Source organism: Leuresthes tenuis, unplaced genomic scaffold (genome assembly GCF_036924035.1).
Source record: "Leuresthes tenuis unplaced genomic scaffold, fLeuTen1.0.hap1 SCAF_3, whole genome shotgun sequence".
NCBI lineage: Eukaryota > Metazoa > Chordata > Actinopteri > Atheriniformes > Atherinopsidae > Leuresthes > Leuresthes tenuis.
Genome location: NW_027325357.1, coordinates 3255939 through 3271454, shown reverse-complemented (window position 1 = coordinate 3271454; position 15516 = coordinate 3255939). Strand labels below are relative to the sequence as shown.

General features: G+C 41.5%; 1 protein-coding gene across 6 annotated transcripts in view; it reads right to left on the bottom strand.

Moving 5' to 3' along the window:
- The window catches only part of chd6 (chromodomain helicase DNA binding protein 6), a 112334-nt gene that overhangs the window by 46901 nt on the left and 49917 nt on the right, over positions 1–15516 (bottom strand). For 5 of the 6 annotated variants that reach the window (XM_072381437.1, XM_072381438.1, XM_072381436.1 and 2 more), the window contains exons 7-12: positions 14995–15060; positions 14860–14918; positions 10684–10822; positions 2117–2203; positions 1857–1994; positions 905–1026 (exon numbers count right to left, since the gene is read on the bottom strand). In XM_072381437.1, coding sequence (XP_072237538.1) covers positions 905–1026; positions 1857–1994; positions 2117–2203; positions 10684–10822; positions 14860–14918; positions 14995–15060 — 611 coding nt within the window. The remainder of the gene's footprint in view (positions 1–904; positions 1027–1856; positions 1995–2116; positions 2204–10683; positions 10823–14859; positions 14919–14994; positions 15061–15516) is intronic. The other variant, XM_072381439.1, reaches the window with a different exon arrangement.

The window sequence follows — 15516 nt, the reverse complement described above, 5'->3', positions numbered from 1 at the left end:
AAAAAGCTAACAATAAGCTCCATAGAAGGAACCCAGGAGTCCGACTCTGTCAGAGGGGACAGAGCAGAGATAGGGTGCAGGCATAGAAGGAAGTGCAGAAAGATAAAGGGCAGAGATAGAGGGGGTAGGGAAGTACAAGGTAAGTGCTGGGATAGGAGATGCTCTCTGAAGAGCTGGGTTTTCAGGAGCTTCTTGAAGATAGACAGGGACGCCCCTGTTCTGGTAGCGCTCGGTAGGTCATTCCACCATCGTGGGACGACACGTGAACAGAGTTTGGATTGTCTTAGGCGTGGTGTAGGAGCTGCTAGACGACAATCCTGGGACCAACGGAGGGACCCAGTTGGGACAGAAGCCTTTGCAAGAGCATTCAAGTAGATGGAGCCGTTCCATTAAGCTCTTTGTAGCTAACATCAGGGACTTGGATCTGATGCGGGCGGCTAAGGGCAGCCAGAGGAGCTCAATGAACAGAGGGGGGGCGTGTTCTTTTAGGCTGATCCAAGACCAGACGCACCGCCGCGTTCTGGACCATCTGCAGAGGTTTCACAGGCTGGAGAGCAGTTAGGAGAGCAGTTAGGAGAGCAGTTAGGAGAGCAGTTAGGAAACCGGTTAGGAGACCAGTTAGGAAACCAGTTAGGAAACCAGTTAGGAAAGAAGTTAGGAGACCAGTTAGGAGAGCGTTGCTGTAGTAAAGGTGGGAGATGAACCATGGCCTGCACCAGGAGCTGGGGGGCATGTTGGGTCAGGTATGGTCTGATCTTTCTTATGTTTAGTAATGCAAAGCGGCACGAACGAGCAACCGAGGCAACGTGATCTTTGAAAGGTCAGCTGGTCGTGGAGTTTCTCGCTCCCTTTGATGGAGCAAGAGATGAGGAATTGAATGGCTGCTTTGGGTTTGTTTATTCACCTGTTGTACCAGTTGAACCGTAACCAGTTCATTCCCTCTAACTGGTATTCTCTGAGCTGGTTTCCATTCCTGTAATCTCTGGAGCGCTCCAACTTCTGCCATTTCTCTGGAGGCGGGCGTTCCTGTGACACAAACACACACATATCAAACACAGGGTGCTTTTTCTTACATGATAAACTGCATCATTACAATTTCAGTTATTACCCCACAAAATGTGACGAGGTATCACTCATCAGATTAAAAAAAGAACTACCTGAAATTAGAGGGAAATGAGAGATTTTGTGGTGATTTTTGAATGAACACCTGAGAAACTAATTGAGGTGACAGATATTTTAGCACCAGGCCGTGTTAATCGGGGACACTGGTTCATTTCCTGCAGATCTGATTGAGACCATTGAAAATTGCTGCATTTTCAGCAGCAATTTTGTGTTCAACACTTTGCAAAGGAGCGAAAACGAGACTGATGACTGACCGAAATACACAAATCTATCATCTCTAACATCCCGTCACCGACCGGTGAGGCGCAGATGTGGAGAAGACTGCAGAAGATTAGCTTGATTGTGGGGGTTTTAAATTGAACTTCTGAGCACTAAACATGATGGAAAAGAGGCTCGAGAAGAAAGGAAACCACACAGCACTGATTATGTTTGTGCTTGTTAGCAGCAGAAAAGAAAACAAGGCCGCCGCGCTGGGATTGGTTGGAAAGATGTGTCAGAAAAGGCTGGAACTGAAATCCATTAAAAAACTGTGATCTTCCCACAGTCCTGAAATCAAAATGTACATGTTGTTTTTTTTTTATCACTCTAAACTAAGTTCAAAAAGTGAATTACCACCCACATCTTTGATCTTTCCTCCCGTATCAAAGCTGAGAAAACATCCAGATATTCTCCTCCATGTCAAATCATGACATCAAACTTCAGTCATTGCGTCTAATTTCCTAAGTTCTACTCACAGTGTGCCTGAGGTCTGCCGGCAGTTTCTGGATCTCCTCAAACTCTTTGATCTTCTCTGGGTCTACGTCCTCCTGCAGCTCCCACGTCGCCTCCTCGTAGGACAGACTGCACCACTTAACGAGGTAATGGGTCACCTCCTTCGGCAGCACACACAAAAACACGCCGTACGTGACTGAGAGCGTGCCACAGCTCTTCAGTAATAACCGCTTTCAGGGCAACAACACAGCTGGGACACGCCGTCTGTGTTTATGGTACCCACCTCTCCTGTCTCAGTATCCGTGGTAACAGCCACCTCCAGCACACGGTCCACCTCGACATAGTCTGGGTTAAATAAGTCCTCATCCGGCTAGAAGAGACAAACAGAAACAAAGAGACAGACGAGTAAATCACTGAGGATTTGTCATTCTAACAAAATGGGTGAATTCTTGATTGTAATTGGTTGCAAGGTGTCAATTAAACCCCCGATAAAGGGCACTAACCAATGAGCTTCCAGTTTGTTAATTGTTATAATTAATGAGGTAAATCTTATTTAGTCCTTCGTCTGAAGAGCAGGATGGAGACTGCTGCAGGAGCTGCACACCAGCTATCGTCTCGCATCCCGTTCACTCATCAGCTGCAGCCGACAGCACGCCGCTTTTCATCTGCTCCTCAAGGTTTTCGTGTCGTTTTGGGGGAAATGACACGGCTGGATAGCTGGCTAATGTAATAACTGAGGAATTCATGAAGTAACAGCCTGATAACAGACATTACCCTGAGTCCGGTTTATTTTAAAGCCTGGAGGTCAGACAAAAAGCTGCTCAATTTCCTTTAAAATAACCATAGAACACAGCCGAAATGTGTGTTTATAGATTAAATATACATATATTTCTTTTTATTCCAACATACATCAATGAGCCACAGTTTAACGACCAGGTGAAGCCAAAAACAATCATCTCTTTACAGCTGCACCTGGCAGCTGGTGGGACACACGAGGCAGCAAGAGAACTGAAGCTGATGTATTGGAAACAGAAAAAAACGAGGATTTGAGTGACTTTAATGAGGATCAAACTGTGATGACTGGGTCCTGGCTTCTCCATAACTGCAGCGCCTGAGGGACAATCTGCCGAACGTGGTCCATGAAAGGAGAAACCGGTGAAGCAGGGACAGGATCGAATGCATCCAAGGGTCACCGATGTACCGATGGAGCGAAGGCTGGTCTGCGTTAGCCAATCCAACAGAAGAGCTGAAATGACTGAGGATTTAAAGCTGGTTCTGTCCGAACACGCGGCTGCAGGTCATCCAGGTCATCCTAAGCCTAAAAACTCAACTGGACTTCTTTTATTTGATTCTTGAAGATGTTTCACCTCCAATCCGAAAGGATTCTTCGGTTCTAAACTAGTTTCGGCTCATAAAGAAGGTTCGACTCATCTGAATCGCCTGGGTTGTTCAAGTCTTTCTCACCTTTGAGTTGGACATTTTACACTTTCTGTACAGAGAAGACAGGTGGCTGGAGAGAGGAGTCAAAGAAGCTATCCATGTCAAACTGACCTTTTTAAACTGATTTTACAGGGATGATGGGCGAAAAACTTTAGTTTCCATCTATAAAGAACATGATGGTGTCAACATTAAGGTCTTAAAGCACAGATTACATAAACCCAAGTTTTCCTGCTGTGGACATCCATGTTTACCTGACCTGGGTTCATAAAAACAGCATCATTAACTGGGTGAATATGGACTATAATGAGTAAGAATGCACCCAAGAGGGCTGGAAGTTCATCATATAAATTGGTTGGTAATATATAAGCACAACAGATAAGATAAGTCTTTCTCACCTTTGAGTTGGACATTTTACACTTTCTGTACAGAGAAGACAGGTGGCTGGAGAGAGGAGTCAAAGAAGCTATCCATGTCAAACTAAAAGCCATCTTTGGACGGAGGAGCAGGTCTGAGGTATCACCTTCCCAGCTCCTGCCATGCAGCCTTGCCTCTCCTCCCAAGAAGGTTTCACAAACCATGAACACACTGGATGTTGTGAGCAAAGCATGCTTGTTCAGGCAGGTAAACAACAGGTGAGAACAGCCCTCCAACTACGTATGAGCTGATAATCTCCACCAGCTAGTTTAGAACCGAAGAAGCCTTTCGGATGAGAGGTGAAACGTCCTCAAGAACCAAGAAAAGATGTCCAGTCGGCCTTTTTTAGGCTCCTAGCATTAGGTGCAGACTGGTCAGAGTGTCCATGCTGACCACTTCCTCAACATTTCCTCAAACTCCAAGTCTAGCTCAGAATTTATTAAATGTTCAAGGTTCGAGTTCCACAGCAGTGTGTCAGAAGAAGGCTTCACTTTTATATATCGCCATACAAATATGATGTAAAAGTTGGTCCAAAAGTTGGGGAGAAGCCTTGGTTTTGACTTGGCTTTCCCTGATTGGTCGTTGGTCCGATGTCAGCCTCATACTCCATCTCTGCTCCATCCAGATGTGTTCACCCTGGGAGGGAAAACTCCTCCCCGTCTCCCTGTGTCCGGTACTTTTCCACTACAGGCCTCATCCCACCTGTTTAGACTCCCCCTGTAAGCACGAAGTGTTTTAACCCTCCACACTGTGGGATCTATGCTCGTTCCCTTCAAAAAGAAGTGCATCAACTCTATAGGCGCTTTCCCACTGTAGGAACCTTTTGCAGTTCCTAGAACCTTTTCAGGAATCGGCCGTTGTTTCGTGCATTCGGACATACAGGAACTAGGGACCACGGCCCTCAGTTCCTGGAACCATTTTAGCTCCTTCAGGGTCTTTTCTGGGCTCCACAGGAACATGACGTAGGTGTTTGGTGGCTGGTAGCTCCGCCCCTTGTCTGAAATGTTTACTCATACGACACGAACACAACCGGTGCCTGACACGCAGACTGGATCAGTGGCTTGAATTAAACGTATTTGATATTTGAATCATGATCTTTGGTCTTTTGGATCCTTCGTTTTGTTCTCCTGAACTCTTCTGGCCTCCCAACCCGAAAGCCGAACTCAGCACAAAGTCTTGAGGGATGTTTCTCTTCCTAAAATGCAGCTGAAATAGAGATGCAGTCGGAGTTATGGGGAACCCTGTCTTCTTTCCAGCATCCACAACGTATCGAGTGACACATTGGAACGAGGATTAAGTCAGTTTGTCACCTAGTTTTATTTTATTTATTCATCCTCAGCATTGTAAACTGCCACAATACAATCTCCCTTCAGGGATGAATAAAGTCTGTTACAAAGTCAGGGGATTGGACTGCCTTTGACTGCTTTCCAGTGCACTGATGGTGCCTCTTGAAGGTGGCGTTTCCACAGCTGGTCCCATGTACCGTGCCAGCTGGGAGCCCCCGGTCTCCCTCACCCAGACGGGATAACTTGGTTCCTCGTGGCGTCTGTTCTTCTTGGGTTACTGAAGTTGGGGTGAGGAGTTCGCTCACTCTACAGTTTCGTTGTACATTGTATAATGTCCATAAAGGGCAGCCATTAGGCGCTTTCCCACTGTAGGAACCTTTTGCAGTTCCTGGAACCTTTTCAGGGCCGTTTTTTTCATGCATTTGGACATTCAGGAACTAGGGACCACGGCCCTCAGTTCCTGGAACCATTTTAGCTCCTTCTCCGAGGTCTTTTCTGGTTTCCATAGCAACATGACGTAGGTGTTTGGTGGCTGGTAGCTCCGCCCCTTCTCTGAAATGTTTCCTCATACGACACGGACCCAACCGCCGCCTGTTTAATAAGTTAAACTTCGTCTCCTTTGTCTGCGGCGCTCTGCTCTCCTTCTTTCCTCCATGAAAGGAAGAAGTATCGCCCGCTGCTGGATTCTTCGTCTCCTGACTCTCGCTGTGCGCTCTTCCAGCCTCCATCTTAGACGCCTGATGTGATCGTCCATGATTAATATCACCGCCATGCAGACCATGAACACGGTGGCCTCCTCGCTCTCCATGTTAGCTTCTTGGTGCTGTTGTTTCCTTCTCTCCTTACTTTTCCCGGGTTCTGTTCTGTTGCTGAGTGGCGCTAAAGTAACACGTCTGTCGCAGACGGCTGCGTCACATCAGTCCCTGTCGAGGTCCCCGACTCATGTGAATGCAAAATGAAACAGTTCCCCTGGAGAAGGGCAGGTCTTAGAACTAAATTCGAGGTGAACAGTTCTTAGAACTAAATTCGAGGTGAACAGTTCTTAGAACTAAATTCGAGGTGAACAGTTATTTAAACTAAATTCGAGGTGAACAGTTATTTAAACTAAATTCGAGGTGAACAGTTATTTAAACTAAATTCGAGGTGAACAGTTATTTAAACTAAATTCGAGGTGAACAGTTATTTAAACAAAATTCGAGGTGAACAGTTATCTAAACTAAATTCGAGGTGAACAGTTATTTAAACTAAATTCGAGGTGAACAGTTATTTAAACTAAATTCGAGGTGAACAGTTATTTAAACTAAATTCAAGGTGAACAGTTATTTAAACAAAATTCGAGGTGAACAGTTATCTAAACTAAATTCGAGGTGAACAGTTATTTAAACTAAATTCGAGGTGAACAGTTATTTAAACTAAATTCGAGGTGAACAGTTATTTAAACTAAATTCAAGGTGAACAGTTATTTAAACAAAATTCGAGGTGAACAGTTATTTAAACTAAATTCGAGGTGGACAGTTATTTAAACTAAATTCGAGGTGAACAGTTATTTAAACTAAATTCAAGGTGAACAGTTATTTAAACAAAATTCGAGGTGAACAGTTATTTAAACTAAATTCGAGGTGAACAGTTATTTAAACTAAATTCGAGGTGAACAGTTATTGAAACTAAATTCGAGATGAACAGTTATTTAAACTAAATTCGAGGTGAACAGTTATTTAAACTAAATTCGAGGTGAACAGTTATTTAAACTAAATTCGAGGTGAACAGTTATTTAAACTAAATTCGAGGTGAACAGTTATTTAAACTAAATTCGAGGTGAACAGTTATTTAAACTAAATTCGAGGTGAACAGTTATTTAAACTAAATTCGAGGTGAACAGTTCTTAGAACTAAATTCGAGGTGAACAGTTATTTAAACTAAATTCGAGGTGAACAGTTCTTTAAACTAAATTCGAGGTGGACAGTTATTTAAACTAAATTCGAGGTGGACAGTTATTTAAACTAAATTCGAGGTGAACAGTTATTTAAACTAAATTCGAGGTGAACAGTTATTTAAACTAAATTCGAGGTGAACAGTTATTTAAACTAAATTCGAGGTGAACAGTTCTTTAAACTAAATTCGAGGTGAACAGTTATTTAAACTAAATTCGAGGTGAACAGTTCTTTAAACTAAATTCGAGGTGAACAGTTCTTTAAACTAAATTCGAGGTGAACAGTTATTTAAACTAAATTCGAGGTGGACAGTTATTTAAACTAAATTCGAGGTGAACAGTTATTTAAACTAAATTCGAGGTGAACAGTTATTTAAACTAAATTCGAGGTGAACAGTTATTTAAACTAAATTCGAGGTGGACAGTTATTTAAACTAAATTCGAGGTGAACAGTTATTTAAACTAAATTCGAGGTGAACAGTTATTTAAACTAAATTCGAGGTGAACAGTTCTTAGAACTAAATTCGAGGTGAACAGTTATTTAAACTAAATTCGAGGTGAACAGTTCTTTAAACTAAATTCGAGGTGGACAGTTATTTAAACTTAATTCGAGGTGAACAGTTCTTAGAACTAAATTCGAGGTGAACAGTTATTTAAACTAAATTCGAGGTGAACAGTTATTTAAACTAAATTCGAGGTGGACAGTTATTTAAACTAAATTCGAGGTGAACAGTTATTTAAACTAAATTCGAGGTGAACAGTTCTTTAAACTAAATTCGAGGTGAACAGTTATTTAAACTAAATTCGAGGTGAACAGTTCTTTAAACAAAATTCGAGGTGAACAGTTCTTTAAACTAAATTCGAGGTGAACAGTTATTTAAACTAAATTCGAGGTGGACAGTTATTTAAACTAAATTCGAGGTGAACAGTTATTTAAACTAAATTCGAGGTGAACAGTTATTTAAACTAAATTCGAGGTGAACAGTTATTTAAACTAAATTCGAGGTGAACAGTTATTTAAACTAAATTCGAGGTGAACAGTTATTTAAACTAAATTCGAGGTGAACAGTTATTTAAACTAAATTCGAGGTGAACAGTTATTTAAACTAAATTCGAGGTGAACAGTTATTTAAACTAAATTCGAGGTGAACAGTTCTTAGAACTAAATTCGAGGTGAACAGTTATTTAAACTAAATTCGAGGTGAACAGTTCTTTAAACTAAATTCGAGGTGGACAGTTATTTAAACTAAATTCGAGGTGGACAGTTATTTAAACTAAATTCGAGGTGAACAGTTATTTAAACTAAATTCGAGGTGAACAGTTATTTAAACTAAATTCGAGGTGAACAGTTATTTAAACTAAATTCGAGGTGAACAGTTCTTTAAACTAAATTCGAGGTGAACAGTTATTTAAACTAAATTCGAGGTGAACAGTTCTTTAAACTAAATTCGAGGTGAACAGTTCTTTAAACTAAATTCGAGGTGAACAGTTATTTAAACTAAATTCGAGGTGGACAGTTATTTAAACTAAATTCGAGGTGAACAGTTATTTAAACTAAATTCGAGGTGAACAGTTATTTAAACTAAATTCGAGGTGAACAGTTATTTAAACTAAATTCGAGGTGGACAGTTATTTAAACTAAATTCGAGGTGAACAGTTATTTAAACTAAATTCGAGGTGAACAGTTATTTAAACTAAATTCGAGGTGAACAGTTCTTAGAACTAAATTCGAGGTGAACAGTTATTTAAACTAAATTCGAGGTGAACAGTTCTTTAAACTAAATTCGAGGTGGACAGTTATTTAAACTTAATTCGAGGTGAACAGTTCTTAGAACTAAATTCGAGGTGAACAGTTATTTAAACTAAATTCGAGGTGAACAGTTATTTAAACTAAATTCGAGGTGGACAGTTATTTAAACTAAATTCGAGGTGAACAGTTATTTAAACTAAATTCGAGGTGAACAGTTCTTTAAACTAAATTCGAGGTGAACAGTTATTTAAACTAAATTCGAGGTGAACAGTTCTTTAAACTAAATTCGAGGTGAACAGTTCTTTAAACTAAATTCGAGGTGAACAGTTATTTAAACTAAATTCGAGGTGGACAGTTATTTAAACTAAATTCGAGGTGAACAGTTATTTAAACTAAATTCGAGGTGAACAGTTATTTAAACTAAATTCGAGGTGAACAGTTATTTAAACTAAATTCGAGGTGAACAGTTATTTAAACTAAATTCGAGGTGAACAGTTCTTAGAACTAAATTCGAGGTGAACAGTTATTTAAACTAAATTCGAGGTGAACAGTTATTTAAACTAAATTCGAGGTGAACAGTTCTTAGAACTAAATTCGAGGTGAACAGTTATTTAAACTAAATTCGAGGTGAACAGTTATTTAAACTAAATTCGAGGTGGACAGTTATTTAAACTAAATTCGAGGTGAACAGTTATTTAAACTAAATTCGAGGTGAACAGTTATTTAAACTAAATTCGAGGTGAACAGTTATTTAAACTAAATTCGAGGTGAACAGTTCTTTAAACTAAATTCGAGGTGAACAGTTCTTTAAACTAAATTCGAGGTGAACAGTTCTTTAAACTAAATTCGAGGTGAACAGTTATTTAAACTAAATTCGAGGTGGCCAGTTATTTAAACTAAATTCGAGGTGAACAGTTATTTAAACTAAATTCGAGGTGAACAGTTATTTAAACTAAATTCGAGGTGAACAGTTATTTAAACTAAATTCGAGGTGAACAGTTATTTAAATTAAATTCGAGGTGAACAGTTATTTAAACTAAATTCGAGGTGAACAGTTCTTAGAACTAAATTTGAGGTGGACAGTTCTTAGTCTCGGTCTCGGTCCGAATGCGCCTATAGTAAAGGGTAAGTGAGTTTATATGAAGCACCTGTGAGAGTGTTCTGTGCAGCATTTTGCTGGTCACTGTGCTGCACTCTTCTGGTAAAAGACTTAATTCCCAGAATCCAGTGGATCATAGCCTACAAATGGCACCACTGGGACCACTTTGGACTTCCACATCTCTTCCAGGTCAGCCGCCATTGCTCCCCTGAAACAGTTCCCCTGGGGAAGGGCAGTTGGTCTCGGTCCGAATTCGGCTTTTGACACGAACCACTTCCTCAACATCGTTGCTGAGCCAGTCCCCCCCCCCCCCCCCCCCCCCCCCCCCCCCTTCATAGAAACAGATGGCTTTGGTTCAAGCAACAACTGAAGTGTCGTCCCGGCTTCCAAATCCTCCAGATATCAATCAAATCAATGATAAGCCTGAACAAACAAGTCTGATCCTCGGACGCCTCACATCAGAACACGGACCACTTAAAGCATCTCATACCGACGGCTCGGTACCAGCAGAACTTGGTGCGGTCCATACTTTGATTGGTCGGGGCTGTTTGAGTCTGTTCATCCCTCAAGAAGGATTTAAAAAGTCCTTTTAGACAAATAAAACGGACTGACAGTGACACTGGCACCAGGATCTGTGCTATACTTCCACCACCCGTCAGGCTTCGAGCTGTTTTCCTGAAAACTCGAGGTCATGACGGTGAAATTTTGTGTTTCCTGGTTACAGCTTGTTCACCTGCTGACATTAAGAAGCGCCTTCGACACGGCTGCAGCCGGATGAGTGCGTTGCATATTCATCAGGCAGCGTGACACGTGAATTAATCAACTTTGCATTCTGACCCCAACTTATGACGGGCAACACAGCTTTCATTATGGCTTAATTAGCCTCATATTAACACACAGATTAATGCGGCAGAAGGAGAAGAAGATTTACCCTCAAGAGAGCGGCGGTTACCTCAGTGAACAGGTGTTTCATCTGAGCCTGTTTGGTCCTGAAGCGCTTAATCTTCTGGTGGATTCTGGGATCTTTCTCTAGCTCTTCCAAAGTGGCCCATTTGCAGTGCAGGTAGGAACTGCAGGGACACAAACAAAGGAAAGAAGGCAACGTTCAACCCACCTGAACAGGTTCTGACTCACCACTTATGCTTGGGTTTTGAGTGCATTGCTTTACTTTGTTTAAGATGAGCTTCACTGACAACATTCCTGCTGTAAAACTCTTCTGCAGATGTGACGATAGCATCGTTAGTAGGTGGATGGTTATTGAGAAACACCGTGATTTTCCTCTTCCTATCATTAACTCCACAGAAACCTCAAAAGTATGTTTCTGCTTTCAGAATTACAGACTGACTACAGCCATTTATACCAATGTTCTGCTCTCCAGTTGCAGTTGCTCACGAAACATCTGGATTGTTTTTAAGTGCCAGATAAGATGCTCATACCATATTAACTGGCTAACATGGACCACCCAAAAAGGAAAGAACACAACGTACATCATCAAACTGGTGCCATTTGGAGGTGAACCTCCAGTTTAGGCCTTTTTAAACTGGTTTTACGGGGATGATGGGCACTGAATATGTGAAAAACTTTAGTTTCCATCTATAAAAAACATGATGGTGTCAACATTAAGGTCTTAAAGCACAGATTACATAAACATAAAGTTTTCCTGCTGTGGACATCCATGTTTACCTGACCTGGGTTCATAAAAACAGCATCATTAACTGAGTGAATACGGACTATAATGAGTAAGAATGCACCCAAGTGGGCTGGAAGTTCATCATATAAATTGGTTGGTAATATACAAGAGATAAGAGAACATGTATGATCTGTTAAAGCCTGCTGGGGGGGGGGGGGTTGCTGTGATGTAAAAAAACTCACCCACAAGGAGGCCGTCGCATTTTCGTGATTTATCTGATGATCTCTGGCTTAAAAGCAATTAAAAGCAACCCGAGAGTCAGCAGAGAACATCTGAGAGCTTCACAAAGGCTTAAAAAAGGGCTCAAAATGGAGAACAAGACATTTCCCACGATGGACTCGTATTTTGGGACCCTCCCTCCACAAAAAAAGCTTAAAAAGACGTTGAAAATTGGGCTTCGTCTTCATTTAGACGTCTTCTGAACATTGTGAGTAAAACGGCTTCTTACGTTTCACTTTTAGACTAAATTTAGACGCAGTTAAAACGATTAGAGAGCAGAAGTGAATCTGAGGTTAGTTCTGAGGTGAAGCAGAACATATTCAACCACGAGAACAGACTTTCTGAGTGTGAGGAAGAGCCGTCGCAGCGTCTGAGCGTAAAAACAAAGAATCCTGCTCTGAAATCTGAAGAAAAATGCTCTTAATTAAATCCAATAATGTATCCTGACAGCTATTACAGACGTTTAAATCAGTTTGTTCAGCCTAACATGGAACCTAAGGATGCAAATGACTGATGTGGTCAGATATAAACCAGTGACTGTGACCAGCTGACAGACCAGATGAGAAGTCAACAACATGCAGAATCATGAGGCTGTGATTTCATCTTTGTGCACCAGATAAAACGAATCTTACAGAAGTGGGAAAAAGTGGATTTTTGTGATGTAGGAAATGCTGTTAATGTGGCTGCAGTTTGTCCAGCTTATCTAAGAAATGAACCACAATCATTAAATGGGCAAAATTAAATTACACTGCAGGTACCGACCCGCCCGGTCTGTATTTTATAGTAAATATGTTTTTTTTTTACATTACAAACCCCTTTCTGTAGCTTTATAATTACAGAATACATCATTCTTAATAAAGGCATGAACAAGTGTTCTCATCCAATCGGTTTTAGTCCAACTCAGGCACACTCAAGATGTTTTATTCATCAGCCCCAGAGAATTCATCACAATCATGATAACTGCTGTATATCTGAGGTGCCAAAAGATATAAAGTGCTGCAACAAACACCAGATTCTCCAGAGATGCTCCGACTGGCTGGAGGAGCTGAGCCCCCCCCCCGATCAGCTTCTGCCTGAGGAACACAGCGCGGCTGCAGGGCAACTTAGGTCATATAACAGGGTCTCTGCAGGTTTCAACAAGTCAAATTCAAGACTTTTTAAGACCATAATGAAGACAATTTAAGACCCATTTCACAACCTGACTAAAAACACCAGAAGCCTCTCTATTGTGAACTCATATTTGTTCTACTGTGAACCTCGGAAGAAGAAGAAGAAGAGGACTGTGAAGGGCCACATTAATGGAGACATGACAGTAACATGATTTACTTTGTGTTCTAATATCATCACGTCAGGGTTTCTCATCAGTTTCATGCATGTGTCAGTGCACGTGACGTTAAACTAGATTTATACTCTTCCAGAATGTGACGTCTTCACTGAGCATTCGAAGTTCTGCATCGAGGGAACAGCTGCTCTGCAGTTCACCACCAGGCCAGTAGGGGGGTGTGGCTGAGTGTTTGTGTGGTTTCAGGCTATAGCCCAAACCTTGCTTTTTCTTCCAGTCCCAGTTAACAACAGTAACCAACGGCAACCGAGGTGGAGCAGCTGTATTTGCAGCTGGAGCTCATTAATACTGAAGAACAAATGCTTAAATTGCAAATGTTGAAGCGTGAATTTACAGCCTGGATGAACAAATGCACTTTAGATCATTTCGATCACTTCGCCGTCTACAGCCATTAAAACCGGAAAAGGCAACTGCCGGAAATTACGTTCTGAGCCGACCAATCACAGCCCACCGCGGCGTGTTGTTGGAATCTTTGGGAGGTGCACGTTAAACGTCATAAGAGCATTTCTCTTCAGGCATATTTCAGGGTTCAGGCCTTCTTGATCAGTAATCTCATCAACTGTGTGGTGTGTTTTAATTTCAAGGGTGGATCCTTTTATGAATCCAAATCCTTTTCAGGAAACTGATTTTACCTTTAAAAAAGTCACTCTTACAAATCTTGGAAAGTCGAGGCCTTTGTTGGCTTTTTATCGGAAAAAGTGAAGCATCTTCAGGGCTGAAATGATTCCTCGAATAACTCAATTACAAAAAAGCAGCTTCGATGCTTCGTCTAACTCCCACCAACATGTTCTGCTCAGCGGTCGCCCTGTTTTACAGCATTTCAGAGAAAAGAAAAGAGAAAATACTGAACAATGTGTTGTGAAGTCAGTTAGCTTAGCGCAACATCAATGCTACAGCAGTCTGAAGTTTATGCATTTGTTTTAAATAAAAGTAACAATAACACATTTTTAAGACCTTTCAAAAATGCATTTAAGACATTTTATGAAATTTTAAGATAATTTTAGACATTTTAAAGGCCTTAAATTCAAATTATTGGGATTTTAGTGGCCCCCCGTGACTCCTGAAGAGAAGAGCTCAGTCATCTCAGAGTGGACTTCAACCACAACATGGCTGGCTTGAGCGAGGGGAGCATCACCCCCGGCAACACAAACCCATCCAGCAGAGGAGAAAGTTTCAAGTAGGCCCTGACCCACGTTTGTTTGTCACAAACGCCAAAGTGAGGCTTCTGAATCTGCAGAATCTTTTTGAATCCAAATCAAAGGCACGATTCTTATTCTTTAAGAGCTCACCCAGCAAATAAAGAAAGGTTAAAACTGACCGAACTGGGAAAACAGGGCATCCAAACCTGCTGCACCCTCTGCTTGGATCCGGTTTCACTAAAAGACTAAAGCAGCCAACACTGGAGCTCTATTAGACTACATTAAATTAGGGGCATTTTCTGCATCTCTAATGAAAAGCAAGCAGAGTCACTGTGACTCCGGACCTGGTTGAGCTGCTCGAGCAGCAGCCTGTGCCTCCGTGCTCTGGGAGCACCGAGCCAGCAAAGGAGAGTCATTATCGATGGACCCGATACAAAACACCTGCTCAAAAAGACAACCTTTGAGTCCCCCTGAAAACAACCAGCAGAGCTACTTGATTCAGCCCGTTTTTTAAATAACTGGAAAGATGTTTGAAAGCCCGGAAAAGTCTCCAAGTGTACAACAAGAGATGGACATTCAGCTTTTTTAATCATATTTCAAGAAGGTAACAGTAAGTCCAACACTGTCAGTCACTGTTGGGCCAGAGACCGACAGATGTGTGAATTATCCTCAAAAAAACACTAGAAATGCCTGAAATATCCGTGAAAAGATACTCACAAATTTCTGTACTTGACATAAAACTCCTCAGCTTCCTCTGCTGGGTCTTCTGCTGAAGACTAAAGAGACAGAAGAAGAGACATGAGCGTGTGGAGGTCTGAGGGAAAGCTGGCGTGTTGGTTTTCTCTCTTTTACCTCTTTCTTCGCTATTCTGACGGAGAGAATTTTCTCGATGATGTTGGCCTCGTCCTCGGGCGGCTCCTGAAACAAAGAAACAGAAGCTGAGCTGCTGGGGGGACGATCTGTGTTCATACAGCAGTAAAAGGATAAGTCTTACAGTCAAACCAACATGTGCGTTACAGACAAAGTGTTACTTACTGTTTTATTTTAAGTGTAAAGTAAATATTAGATCCTACAATTCAGCCTCAGCAGAAACTGATCTTAGAAGCTTCACTCAGTGGGTCTCCATGATGAGATTAACTGGATTACAGCTACAGTTGGGTTCTGCTCCTTATCTGAGGGTAATTATCCTTGGATATATGGCGGTGAATGAATGGAATCACTGGCACAAAGCATGTCATACCCCGGTACGATAGGTGGCGCTGTCCCCATTTCAGCTATCGCTAATAGAGCCACTTCCTGTTGACGTCTTCACCGCCAACAACAACAAACTCAGGCATTCAGAAAGATGGCGAACGCAGAGCGAGGTGAAGCTGC